The sequence below is a fragment of the Bremia lactucae genome (assembly GCF_004359215.1).
Source record: "Bremia lactucae strain SF5 chromosome Unknown BlacSF5_NotPlaced_19_SHOA01000004.1_2068294bp, whole genome shotgun sequence".
Taxonomy (NCBI): domain Eukaryota; phylum Oomycota; class Peronosporomycetes; order Peronosporales; family Peronosporaceae; genus Bremia; species Bremia lactucae.
In genome coordinates, this window is record NW_027152031.1 from 1370840 (window position 1) to 1384742 (window position 13903).

At 45.3% G+C, this 13903-nt stretch overlaps 4 protein-coding genes across 4 annotated transcripts; 3 read left to right on the forward strand and 1 right to left on the reverse strand.

Moving 5' to 3' along the window:
- Positions 1 to 739: 739 nt before the first annotated feature.
- On the forward strand, positions 740 to 1867 carry CCR75_007863 (uncharacterized protein; the record flags this gene model as incomplete). Its single annotated transcript, XM_067965919.1, has 1 exon — positions 740 to 1867. One exon carries the CDS (start codon positions 740 to 742, stop codon positions 1865 to 1867), a length of 1128 nt encoding a protein of 375 aa, XP_067821456.1.
- A 334-nt stretch (positions 1868 to 2201) lies between these two features.
- Positions 2202 to 3803, reverse strand: CCR75_007862 (uncharacterized protein; the record flags this gene model as incomplete). The annotated part of the gene is made up of 1 exon (XM_067965918.1): positions 2202 to 3803. The coding sequence occupies one exon, from the start codon at positions 3801 to 3803 to the stop codon at positions 2202 to 2204; it is 1602 nt and encodes a 533-aa protein (XP_067821455.1).
- Positions 3804 to 10663: 6860 nt separating this feature from the next.
- On the forward strand, positions 10664 to 11496 carry CCR75_007861 (uncharacterized protein; the record flags this gene model as incomplete). The annotated part of the gene is made up of 2 exons (XM_067965917.1): positions 10664 to 10768; positions 10848 to 11496. 2 exons carry the CDS (start codon positions 10664 to 10666, stop codon positions 11172 to 11174), a joined length of 432 nt encoding a protein of 143 aa, XP_067821454.1. The 3' UTR covers positions 11175 to 11496.
- A 281-nt stretch (positions 11497 to 11777) lies between these two features.
- Positions 11778 to 12092, forward strand: CCR75_007860 (uncharacterized protein; the record flags this gene model as incomplete). The annotated part of the gene is made up of 1 exon (XM_067965916.1): positions 11778 to 12092. One exon carries the CDS (start codon positions 11778 to 11780, stop codon positions 12090 to 12092), a length of 315 nt encoding a protein of 104 aa, XP_067821453.1.
- Positions 12093 to 13903: the final 1811 nt, after the last annotated feature.

Genomic DNA, 13903 nt, shown 5'->3' on the forward strand with positions numbered 1-13903 from the left:
GAGGTATCTATAAAGATACGCTCGCAATACATATTAAATGATATCTATAGAGATAACATTTTAATCGGTAAAATAGGTATTTGTATTTAATTGTATTAAATATAAATCAGTCTGAAAACTACTTTCCTACTGGGTAAGTGCGCACGAGGAGACGGATTACCGCTCCCGTGATGACACTTAACCAGAGTACTTAGTGTGTTGGGTGAGGTCGCTTGCGCGCCCACCACAACTACCTCACTGCACGCAAGAGAAGCAGGTTTAACCGATACCTCGCTGTGCTAGGGTGTGTGTCTAAGTAGAGCGTGGCCGCATTACGACGTGCCCGCCTACATAATACATATTAGTTTCCCATTTACTACTTCGTCAATAAGCTTCCTATTCTACACCAATTTAACAGCTTGATATTAGAAAAACGACTTTATTATCTCTCGAACAGCCCGTCTCTTTATTCTACATGGGAAATGGTCGACGTGACGAGGCCGTCGGCCTAAAGAGAATTAGCTCTTGAGAATTGGTCTTCTGATATGCATAACAATGATTGTAAATAATCACGTCAAATTGTCATTTATTTACGATATCGTCGTTCAAAATAGTCGATATAATTCACGCGTTTTACAATCATGCGATTGATTCCGCCCAAAAACTGAATAACCAACTTTTCTCGTTCTGCCGAGGCGTCGCCTTCACCCACAAGCCACTTGCGCAAGCTTGATACCCGATATTACCTGCTTTCCTCACCATGACGACAGAAAATACGCGCGAGCTGCTGACGCCTTCCTCAGCCACTTCGTATTTGTCCACACCCTCCTCTCCTCTCGACACGAGCTGCAACGTCAGTAATACAGCGGTCAAGAGAAACCTACTGCAGCAATACGTTTCAGCAAGCGAAGTAGCTCAACACCAAATTACACGCCGAAATGATATGCAATATTCTACGTGTTCTACGCAGTCAAGCCCTACCGTCAAAGGTTCGACAACAGCTGAGTCTTCTACTTCAGCGTCTTACAGCCCGCGCTTCTCGTCATCAGTCTCTTCTCCAATGGCTGAGACTATTCTCAAGGTGGTTCTTATTGGGGATTCAGCCGTAGGCAAATCCAATCTTGTCATGCGCTTTACTAAGAACAAGTACATGCCTCACAGCGTGCAGACCGTGGGTTTTGAGTTTGCCACCAAAACCATTCGTGTCGGAGACAGACGACTCAAGGCACAGATTTGGGACACTGCGGGGCAAGAGCGATTTCAGTCACTTACTGCTGCCTACTATCGCAATGCAGTGGGCGCAATGATTGTCTACGATATTACGAATCGAAGCTCGTTTGAGCATGTTACAGGGTGGTTAGCCCAGGTGCTTGAGCATTCGCATCAAAGTCTTGTCCTTATTCTAGTGGGAAATAAATGCGACCTTGCTCATTTGCCGCAAAGTCGAAAAGTGTCGACGCTTGAAGCCGCCAGATTTGCAGCAAAGCATTCGATGGAGTTTCTAGAAACTTCAGCCCTGGACGCCACGAATGTTGTTGATGCTTTTAAAAAGCTTATTGTGCCGGTAGGGCGACTTTTGTCGCCGACTGAGCCAAGAAAAATTGCGCAGTTACCTCCAGGATGGCGGCGCGTTCTATCACGAACTAGGCCGGGTGAATACTCTTATGAAAACCAATACACGAAGGAGCGTATCTCGTTTTCGCCGAAAGAACCAGCAAAGCCTTCTCAGCAAAGGTTTCGACCTCCGTGTAATGAATTAAAAAATGGATTTCCGAACGTCGTTACGGTCACACGTGAGAGTCTTCAACGGCAGCATCAAAAAGCATACCTTGCACAGAATCAGACGGCGCAATGCGGTGTATGTGTTAGTGACTGCACTATATTGTAGACACTGTTCAATGTCTAACTGATGCGTGATCATCAGGCTACGAAGTGCCGTCCTTGATTTCATGACTAGGCTGACAGAATTTATCCAAATTCGTTATTAATTAAAGAATGAAGGGTACACCGTCGAAATGGAGTCGTCGGACATGCATTTAGAAGAAACAAGATTAAGGTCATACTGTTTGTATCCATCTCTACCCGCAAGGCTGTGTGGCGACAATTTTTTACACGTGAAGACGGAACTCTGTTTTGACCTCGATCATCTGCAAAGTTTCCATCCCATAGTGAACATAAACTATCTGCTAGACGAGCGTGCGACTCTATGCACCGCCATTCTATCATTGCTTATACTTTGAGCGCCGACTTAGTAAGAGCACAACAGTGACAGCCGCAATCGCAAAGGCAAACGTGGTAAGCTTACCCTTGGAGATTGCTGATGACATCAGGCCAAAGCTGCACGTATCGTTGCTCTTCTTTGCATTCATTTTACGAATGTAATTCGCAATAGCAGCAGTTGATTTGTCGGCACTTGATAGCTGCGTGGGAAGCGATTCCAAATTCTTGAGGATCGGATGCTGCTGGATTTCTGACTCAGCCACACCAAGCGCCATGGAAACGACGGGCAAAAATTTTCCGTAGTGCGCAGTGCCGACGACAACAATTGTCGAGTCAGGCTTATCAGCAAGCTTTTCCCGGCCAAAATGCATGGCAGCAGCCGCGCCAATAGCACTGTGCGGGTCAATGAGGTACTGGTGTACCTTTCGGTACGTGGCGATAGTAGAACATACCTCTTCCTGGAGCACCGCATACGATGCCATTTCGTCTTGCGCCTTTGCAAGCAAATCACCCGAAATAGTTAGCTTGCCAGTCTGCTCAAAATCCTGCATCCAGCCGCGTAGAATGTCATGATTCTCACCAGAAAGTGCAAACAGGTAACGCTCGAAGTTGCTCGACACACAAATGTCCATGGATGGCGAGATTGTGTGCTCAATGTCGTGGCGATGGTATTTGCCGGTAGAAAAAAAGCGGTGCAATATATCATTTTCATTCGTTGCCACAATTAGTTTGCCGATCGGCACGCCGAGCTTATTAGCGTAAAATCCGGCAAGGATATCACCGAAGTTACCAGTGGGAACGGAAAACGCAATTTCACCCGTAAAGCCTCGCTCGCGACAGCGAAAGTAAGCCCAGACGTAGTAAACGATCTGTGCAAGAATACGGGCAAAATTAATTGAGTTGACAGCACCGAGGCTATACTGGGCCTTAAATTCAGCGTCGGCAAATAGATCCTTGACTATAGCCTGACAATCGTCAAACGTGCCCTTAACGGCCACATTGTGAATGTTTTTATCCAAGACGGTGGTCATCTGGCGCTGTTGAATAGCGCTTACTCGACCCTCGGGAAATAGAATAAAAACATCAACATTTTCCTTACCACGCAAGCCATAGATAGCCGAGCTGCCCGTATCACCAGAGGTTGCACCCACGACTGTAATTCGGTACTTCAACGCGCTTGGCGGAAGCGTTTCGTTCTTGCGCTGTAAAAAGAATTCAAATAGATTGCCGAGGAATTGCAGCGCAATGTCCTTAAAAGCAAAGGTGGGGCCGTGAAAAAGCTCTAGCACCAGCACCTGTTTCGTCACCTTGACCACAGGTGCCACCTCTTGAGCGCGAAAGGTAGACGAGTTGTAGCTTTTGTCTACGATCGAGCGCAGCTGAGCACGCGAGATCTCCTTATCATCAATAAAAGCGCACATGACTTCCACTGCCAACTCCTGGTACGTCAGCGACGCCCACTTATCGAGTGCGTCATCAGGCAGCGTTGGAAATTCACCTTCTTCAGGAACGAAAAGGCCGCGATCGGCTGCAAGGCCGGTCAGCACCGCTTGTTCAAAGGTAAGACCACGGACGCCACCGCGCGTGCTACGAAAATGCACCATTTTTCGGGGTGGATCTTTCCAATACAGTTGTATTTTCAAATAAAAATTACTGCCTGCTTTAGAGCATTCAAAAAATAAGAGCGATTTATATTTCGACAGAAATGCCATTTCCACTGCGCTACCGCAGGAAATTTTGTTGACGCCCCTTTTGATCTTAAAGCGTTAAGTGCCTTTTTTAAGGCTTGCGCATTGGTCTGTGAGAGATAGAAGCCTTTCTAAGATATATCCTCTTGGACACTAGTAGTGTAGGCGGGCACGTCGTAATGCGGCCACGCTCTACTTAGACACACACCCTAGCACAGCGAGGAAGCGGTTTAACCTGCTTCTCTTGCGTGCAGTGAGGTAGTTGTGGTGGGCGCGCAAGCGACCTCACCCAACACACTAAGTACTCTGGTTAAGTGTCATCACGGGAGCGGTAATCCGTCTCCTCGTGCGCACTTACCAAGTAGGAAGTAGTTTTTAGACTGATTTACTATTTAATACAATTAAATACAAATACCTATTTTTACCGATTAAAATGTTATCTCTATAGATATCATTTAATATGTATTGCGAGCGTATCTTTATAGTTACCTCGCGTAACGGATGACGCTAGCCGTCATCACGGATGACGCTGGGCGTCATCCCTCCTAATGTGAATGCACCCATGTGCATCACATACACAAGGGTTGGTCACAAATGTGCACCACGCCCGAGTGCTGGGTCTAATTACTATTATTTAGTAATTGACCATCCCTTGAAGTACACAAAGTTCACTTAACGGGTACTGTGTAACATTAGGGCAACTTTATCCCGTTACAAGTTCTCACTTGATTCTACGAACTCCTGAATCCCTTGAACTAGGATTCCTTAAGCTTTAATAGCTTGTACAACTCCCTGAGTTGTTAAACCCATTAGTTCAATAGAACTAAGTGACTCTTTAAGTCTGAAATCGTCCTCTGACTTTGGGAGCGAGGTAGCTCCGCTACACCTGATAGCACTCGAAGTCAATCTACGCCTGAATCTTTACAAGACTAAACATTCACGAAAATAGAAGAGGTTCCAGAGCTTTCAGAAGCGCAACGCGCCGCTTATGACAAGCTCAAAACTTTATTTGGGCTTGAACACGTGGAATTTACTATCTCTTAGGGACCAGACGCCCTGCATGCTAGGCTTGAAGCCTTCATGCGATACCAAGCCTCCTTAATCAGTCAGTAAAGGACCGGCAGCAGCCAGATATAAATCTGGGACCCGGTACATCTCTGTACCTGACTCAGAGCCGAGGGCTCGCCCTCTAGCTGTAAATGTGAAGACATTTGAGGGAAAAGAGGGAGAAAACCTCCCTTTTTGGATTAAGCAGATGGAAATGTCCATTGATTCCGCCTTGTTCTTAACAGAACGGCAAAAGGTGGCTATGGCAATTTCCAAACCTGAGAGTAGAGCCATTCCGTAAACGACACTTTCCCTCATGGGAATCGGTGAAACAGCACATGACCAACATGTTTGCACCTCCTAATCAAGCTTTTCACATGCGAGCACGGCTCCTAGCGACTCGACAGGGTAAACGAACCCTAGGGGACTTTGTCCAGGAGTTAAGAACTCTCATTGGATCTATGCATCAAGACCCGGTGCAAGAACAAATTGTCGTAACGATCTATATGGGGGCTCTCAATGAGGGCGTTGCCCGATCTCATCCTGCTACTTTCGAAGAGGCAGTTGCTATAGCGCCACGCGCTGAGTTCGAATTTGAGTCTGCTCGCGTTAGCACGCCTGTTTACCGAACAAGCTCTTCGAGCACATGCGTCCGTCTAATAGAGCGGAACCCATGGATTTAAGCCTCGTTAGGGAAGGAGAAGAGGCTCTTCAAGCTGTGGAACAGCATAAGACCATCCGTAGATGTTATATGTGTGGAAGCACGAAACATTTACGCCCTGCCTGCCCTCTTCGAAATTCGCGTAAAGCTCGAAAGAGCTTCAACTCCGACCTATACCAGAGATCTGGTACGGTGCGGGAAAACCCCGACACCCCGTAGGTGCGGGGCGCCCTACTGGGGAAGACCTAGGCTCTGTTGAACCTCAACGAGGTGAGAACAAACAGAAACTAGCCCCAATTAGCTCGGTGCTCAATGACACGGGGCGAGAGTACAAGCCTGGCTTGCCAGTCGCTCAAGCGACTGTAAAGGGCTTTGATAAGCCGTGGTCAATTTTAATTGACTCAGGAGCGTATTGCAATTATGCTCGATGCCTTTTCCTTGAAGGAAGTGAAGGAAGTCAACAATACGTTGAGGCGCTTAAAGCGCATGAAGGTGATACAATCACTCTTCGCTTGGCTACTGGGACTCTTGTCACTGTACTTAAAGTTCCATTGAACTCAGGTATAAAGTTTCTGAATTTTGATAGTATGGAACGCTGTCTCGTCCTTGATTTGAATTCGATATATGATCTCATCCTTGGTACGGCCTGGCTAGAACACCATGAGCCATGGGTCGATTGAAGGTCTTAGACCTTAGGCGCCACGCGCAATGTTCCTAGCGAAGTTTGGAGAGTCACGAACCCACCTTTGCTAGGCAACAAAAGCGCTATTGGCGCAGATCAGTGACTGAGACTGTCAATGTTTTAGACATTGAATGCCTGCCTTTAAAAACTCCAATGATGAAAACATTAATTCTGAGCCCGACTCAGAAGAAGGAAGTGGAACGGCACGTACTCCGTCGAGTGACACTCGTTGTAATAACGATTCACTGAATGCTAAAAGCATTGAAGGCCTAAGGCCGAGTCATGAAGGGTGCAATATCCCTGAAGTACGTGGAATAGCACGTCTAAGTCCACCGAGTATGGTCGGCCGAGGTGGCACCATACTGAGTGTCAGTAGTGACACTGTTGGCGGTTCGCCAGGACCTCAAAGGTGCAATATCCCTGAGATACGTGAAGTGGCACGTCTAAGTCCACCGAGTGTTGTCGGCCGAGGTGGCACCATACTGAGTGTCAATAATGACACTTCTGGCCGTTCGCCAGGGCATTTTGGGTCAAACCCTTCTAATGCACGTGAAGCGACACGTAAACGTTCGCTGGATAAGGAAGTTGAGTTACCTTACTCCTTGTCGGATGTCAAATTAAACACCATGTTTTGTATAGAAACAATAAAGGCTAAAAATTTGGGGACCTGAATGTCCCGGCCTCTAAGAGGCGTATTGTCTCTACTCTAAGACAGGGGAGACGCGAAGCGTATATACCCTCACAAAGTGACACGTGTGAGCAATAGCACTTGCTTGTCAATGGTGTAACCGGTTAATTTGAGGGAGAAGTTAGCGTTGCAGCAATCCCTTCGTTACATGTTCTTTTAGAGCTAGTCGGAATGTCTATCGATGAGTGCTGCCGAGCCTTAAAGGCTGGCGACTTATTTGAGAATGTGGTCATTCGGCATATGATTGGGTTAAACTCATCGTCACTTCTGGACGAAGCTGTCCTGGATGACATAGCTGCACTAAGTGCGCGGAGTGGGTCATCGATCCTTAAAGATCCTACGGATCCATTTTATTCCTTGATTAAGGAATTCCTAGATGTGGTATGTTCTAATACACCATCTGCTTTACCTCCGGATAGAGGTTTCCGTCATGAAATTGACTTGGTTCCGGGAACCAAATACTGTATCACACGGCAGTGGCCTTTACCAAGGGAGCAGTGTGAACATTTGTGTAAATAATTGGCGAGACCCAACCACTTACGCAAATCTTTTTGGATTTTAGGAACGGCCCAATTTACTATGGCTTTTACCTTAGCGGGGTCCGCTCTAAGGACTCGCTTCTTAATGAAGCACCCTAAGAAAGAAATTTCTTCTGCGCCAAAAATGCATTGAGATGCATTAGCATACAAAACATTTGTGCTCATACACTCGAGCCCTGCTCGCAAATGGTCTAAATGTTTTCTTATATCCGACCAACCCTTCTCCGCAACTATGGACAAAAATGTCATCAGAACAAGTCTGTGCATAACCTCAATGAGGGCGGAGAAATTGCATCACTAGACGATTAAATGTTGCCGGGGCGTTGGAAAGCCGTTGTGGCATAACCAACCACTCCCATAACATACCGCTTGGGGTGCTAACTGCTGTAAGCGGGATATCGCTAGCTCGCAAGTGCAGTGGTAGTATCATCGACTAAGTCCAGTGCACTGTACATTGTACATCCCACCATATTGCTCTGAAGAACATCCTTTCTAAAAATGGAGGTTTGCGCTGGTATAGGGACAGCGTTAAGCTTATTATAAGCATGTACAATGCACCATTTACCTTTTGTTTTTTGACACAAAATGTCGGTGTCGAATGAGGAGATTTGCTCTCTCGTACCATTCCCGCCTCGTGCTTGGCACGGAATAAATCGACAATGACGAGCGAAAATTACGCTGATATGGCTAGGCCATTATCTTATCTCCTTAAGAAGATACAGAATGGTGCTGGACTACCCAAATCTAAGTTGGCATTTCAGTGTCGTCTTTGACGCATCGAATTTTGCCATTGGCAGTGCTCTCATACAAACAGATGCTGATGGGCGTGAATGTGTTATTGCTTTCTAGTCTAGACAGCTTAAAGCTGCGGAAAAAAGCTACCCAGCTCACAACAAATAGTTACTTGCTATGAAGTATGCTCTCGTCAAATTCTGAGTTCATCTGCTCGGCTCTAAGCCGTGTAATATATACAGATCACGCGTCATCACGCACTGCGACTAAGTTGCCCCATCTCTCACATAGAATGGCCGATGGCTATCCTTCTTGGCCGAATACAACTTCGAGGTGAAGTATAAGCCTGGCAAGCAGAATGCTTTGGCCGATACGTTATCACCCAGGCCGGACTATGAGCTCTCTCAAATGACGACTATAAATTCGTTTATTACTGAATTAATCCGTTCGGCTACGCCAAGGATGAACAGTGTGTAGCTCTGCTACGACGCGCGGAGGATCCGCAGCGTCCGTGCAATAAAGCAACAGGTCGTTATCGATAGAAAATCGATGTAATCTTGCACGCAAACGTGCTGACAATTTAAAACCCGAGTCAGTGCTCTTTAGTGTGTAGATCAGCTATGAAGTACCGAATCCTCTACAAGGCACACGATACTGTCCTTGGTGGTCATATCGGTAGAGAAAATACCTACGGCTCTGTAAGCCAGATTTATTGGTGGCTTAAACTTTATAAATGGGTCAGCACATACGTTCGCACATGCGAAACCTACAAACGTGTTAATACCTCAGCGCATGCTGCTGCACCACTGACAAAGTCTACGTACGCATAGGGGTTATGAGTCCAATAGTATGGATTTTGTTTTCGGTCTACCGAAACATTCAGCCGGTAACTCCGGCATAGTGGTCTTCGCTGACCGATTGAGCAAAATGGCTCACTTGGCGGCCGTGCCGGATACCATTGATGGGTGAAGGTACACGAGGCTCATCGATCGCGTGTTTCGACAACACAGTTTGCCTGTGGCAATTGTCTCAACAGTCCTGCTAAGAGCCTCGCTCCGAGCCTGCTTGCGCCTCAGCTCATCCTAGATCCGAGTGACAGACTCCGCTGCAGCATGGCTCTGTGCGTTGGACGCGCCTCTTCGCAGTCCGAGCACGAATGCCTCAAACTGCTCCAACTTAGCAACATGTTGCTCAGGAGAACTGCTTAAGAGCCTAGCTGGGGCTTTTTCAACAAGTCCCTGCGCCAAGTGCCCTGCCCCCCCCAATGATGTTCGGAGAGGTTGGGGGAAATGAGACTAATCGATGTTGAGGGTCATCCTCACGTACCCGCGCAGAGATGCGGGTCGTGGGAAGGATTTCGAGTGCTACCAAGGGTAGACGGCCACGTCTTATTGCGGCCACGCTCTACTTAAGCACACACCCAAGCACAGCGAGGAAGCGGTTAGATCGTCTTATCTTACGTGCAGTGAGGTAGTTGCGATGGGCGCGTTAGACCTCACCCAACACACTAAGTACTCTAGTAAAGTGTCGTCACAGGAGCGGTAATCTGGCTCCTCATGCGCACTTTCTAAGTAGTTTTCAGACTGATTTATATTTAATCGTATTAAATATAAATACGTATTTTTACCAGTCAAAAATGTCATCTCTGTAGATAAAACTATTATGTATGGCGAGCTTATATTTCTAGACACCTCGCGTAACGGATGTCATCCCTCCTAATGTGAATGCACCTATATGCATTACATACACATGGGTCGGTCACAAATGTGAACCACACCCGAGTGGCGGGTCTAATTACTTTATTGCAGTAATTTACCATCCTTTTAAGATTACCAAGTGTACTTAACGGGGACTGTGTAACATTAGGGCAACAATAGCCCGTTAAATAGGGTTGAGCTTAAGTAGAGCGTGGCCGCATTAAGACATGCCCGCCTACATACATTTTCGAGAGCACCTGGTTTAAAAGGTTGGTCTGCCGATTAAATCAGCCGAAATTTGATCGAGTCCAGCGATATAGCTAGTTAACAATGGTAAGACTAGCGTGACTAAAACTGCACTTTATTTAATTCTTTAATCTCAAACCAATTCCTAGATACATTAAAGAAGATTTCGGCCGCCAGATATAAATCTGGCGGCGACCACATTTGTTACCCATATTAAATGGGATTTAAGTAGTTAACTATTTTTAGGATTGGATAAAAGGGTATTTTACCCATAAAGCAAATATACTACAACAACGGTTCTCCAACCGATGTGTGCCCCATTACACCACTAACTATCAACAAATTATGTTGACATATTATTTTTTATATTTTCTATAAATCTAAAAGGAAATTTAGTGTCGCAGTGCCACGATTTTTTTTTATAAATAGAGTTTTGCAGTCAAACAATTTTCTAAATTTTATTATTACAAGAAGCTTTATGCTCATGGAAGGCGAAAGCGACAGTCGCGTCCATTTTTCCGATGTGAGCGACCCGTGGTCCAGCTCGCGGCACGTAGCAGTATTACAGACGCTTAACGCCGTAGAAAAGGTGTGTCTATTTCGCTCAGTATTATCAAATCCTTCTATGAGGGCGCGAAAACTCTCATAGCAACGCTGCCTGCCTGTAGAAACTAGTGACTGTGCTGCAAACAGCGGCTACTGCCATGTCTTTAGTGGCGCCACGCGTAACATCCGATGAAAGCTCGTCATTAGCCTTTAGTACAGCATGTACCGAGTTTCTTCAGCTGGTCAAGGAGATTCACACTGAATTGGGTAACAAGATCCACCTGGTCTCAAATTACCGCACTTTTGCGCGCAGCACCTATGGCACTGAAAAAGACATGGAAATCTGTATTGAGAAGGTCAAAATTGTTTTCGAGCAGTTACAATCTTTATCGCGCTATCTTGAGGATCACTACGCGCCCGAAGAGTGCTTACGAGGATTATCTGAGTAGAAACTTATGAAGGCTGCCTTTTCATAACACTCGTGCTTTCATTGTACTTTCTCTAGGTGTATGCAAGACGGTTTGATTTTGACGATTGTCCTCAGACCGAAATTTTTTTCTATTAACGTAACAGTGTTTAAAATATTGAATGCAATTTCATCTCGTCGATAAGTGGATTCTCAGCTTTAGTCTTAATGTAAATGTGCAATAGATTTGAGTCGCATCTTTTGGACAGGATCTATTTGCGTTACAGTCAGTCGAGATAAAGCCACTTTCCTTGAAGTCGCCAAATGCATAACTTTTACCGCAATTCGGCGTAGACTTATTAGTAGGATGGAGGGCTTAAAATATACAGAGCAATGAGCCACGCAGCAAATACTAAGACCCACGCCGATCAGTATCTATAAATTCTTGCTTTCACTTTTCAGTACAGCTAAGAATCGAGATTTACCCGATATATAATAAAAAACTCGAGAGGTTTCCTGTGTTTTTTGGATATACTAAGCTATTTACGAGGCATGTACACGCCGCCTGCTCGTGAAACCCAAGCCTCAGGTTCTGGTCGATAAAGAGGATTTACTTGGCGCGGTGGACTTGGACTGCGATCATCGAATGCATTGTGAGACCATCGGTGCTCCATTAAAGGAGATGAGCGTCTACGATGAGATCTTGAAGCCATCGGACTTCGACTTAGGCTTCGATTCTGACTTTTGCTATAACGTGGTCGGGACCGCGATCGAGATTGGCGCTGGTAATGGCAATTTTGAGGCCTTGCTTCGTCACGGCTTCGACTCCTGTTTGGACGGCGTGAACGACTTCGGCTACGTATGCTTCGAGCTCGACTCCTTCGATAACCACGGCGATGCAGACGTCTGCCTCGATTCTCATCCAACTAAAATGATCAAGAGTCAATATATTACTTCGTGACACCACATCGCGTTTTTTAACTTAACATACTTGTGGACGGTACGGGTCCGGAGGTGGATGTGTTTCAACAAAAGGGCCTTGAGGACTCTGCGATCTCGATCTATTGCAGATACTGTCTCGGCGATATTTTCCTTTGTTATCTTTCGTATGCCAGTTTTTCTTCTTCCTATGCTTTTTAGGCCGCTTATCCTCGACTATATCACGGCCGAATTCGTCCTTGCGCAGTGATTTTGTTGCAAGGGATATTGATGGCGTCACATGCTCTTGCTTATTAGATTCAACAGTCGTTAAATTTTCTTTATGTACAGGATTCTGAGGAGAACTGAAACAAGTAGCTGCTTTCGAGAGCTCGTGGCTGTCTTGGTTACCATTCGAGCGGATGGTGTCAGACTGTATGATTTCGCCGCTGCGATTGATGCAATCGAGAAGAGTAGAACATGTAAAAATAACGCATACATATTTTCAGGAATGCAAGCGATATGAGCTTTGGATACAACGCACCGCCAATTGCGCAATCTAGCGGTGCTCATTCGGTTTGTGAGTGAATTTATGTTGACGTATGAATGTGAATTTATGTAAGAGCTTCTTTTGACTTGTAATGATTAATCAAGCCCCCCCCTTTGCTATTTGTATGCCCCCCCCGAATAATGTCCAATCAGAACGCATACAAATATAAATTTATCATGTCATCATTCTGAGAGCGTTACATTCATTTTTACTCCTGTTTTCACGTAAGAGATATGCCACTTGTAACGGGGCACTACGACTTGTACTGCTTCAGTACAAGTCCACTTCGCACTGCTTCAGTACAAGTCCACTTCGCACTGCTTCAGTTGCGAGTGGTGCCCTACGTTATTTCACGTACAGTAGTACGTGCAGAGTAAGACTTCTCTTTAAGGTAACAACTAGCTTAAAGAAGGTAAAATGAAAACTGTATTAATATAATTAAGTTTCTCTTTTCCTATCTTTGTAAATGCTAACTTAATTATTGTAATGGGGTGTATCGTTACATGAAACTAACACTTAAAGGTTGTTAATTAATATTATATCTGAAAGGTAGATAATATTTGAAGGATATTACTTTATATAGTAATATCCTGAATTCTTATCCATAAATTGGTATAGGCCATTATATCTATTTATTCAGCAGACTAATCAGCTGTAGAAGTAATCAAAGAGAGTTACAAGATAAGATAGAGATAAAAATTATAAACATGTTTAGTATTAGGTTATAGTTAAGTCAGCATTTACGAAGTTAGATTAAGAGACACTTAACTATATTAATACAGTTTTCATTTTACCCTCTTAAGTTAACTTGACTTAAGGGAAGTCTTCCTCTGCACGTACAGTGTACGTCACCTAACGAAAGGCACCACTCACAACTGAAGCAGTGTGAAGTGGACTTGTACTGAAACAGTACAAGTCGTAGTGCCCCGTTACACCTGGTAGCACTTTGTAGTCCGTCCAAGGACCACATTTCCCACATTTAACATGGACATGTTAGATGGTAGTGGGAATACGCATCACGTTTCCCCTGAAAGCTACTCCTTTCTAAGTGATATAGAAAGGAGTGCGGTTGAACGAATGAGTTCATCCGTAGGAAACGATGCAATCCTGGCATTACTGTCCAACTTAGACAGAGATGCCCTCCATTCAACCGTCGCCAAGTTCATACAACATGAACTTGACGAGATGAAGGAAAAAGTAGCCTTGCTGAATCAGCAAGGCTCTCAACAGGCGGAACTGTTGAGATTACAACAGGTACAGACCCCTGTACCTGGGATGACGCAAACGCGTCGTCCCGAAACTCT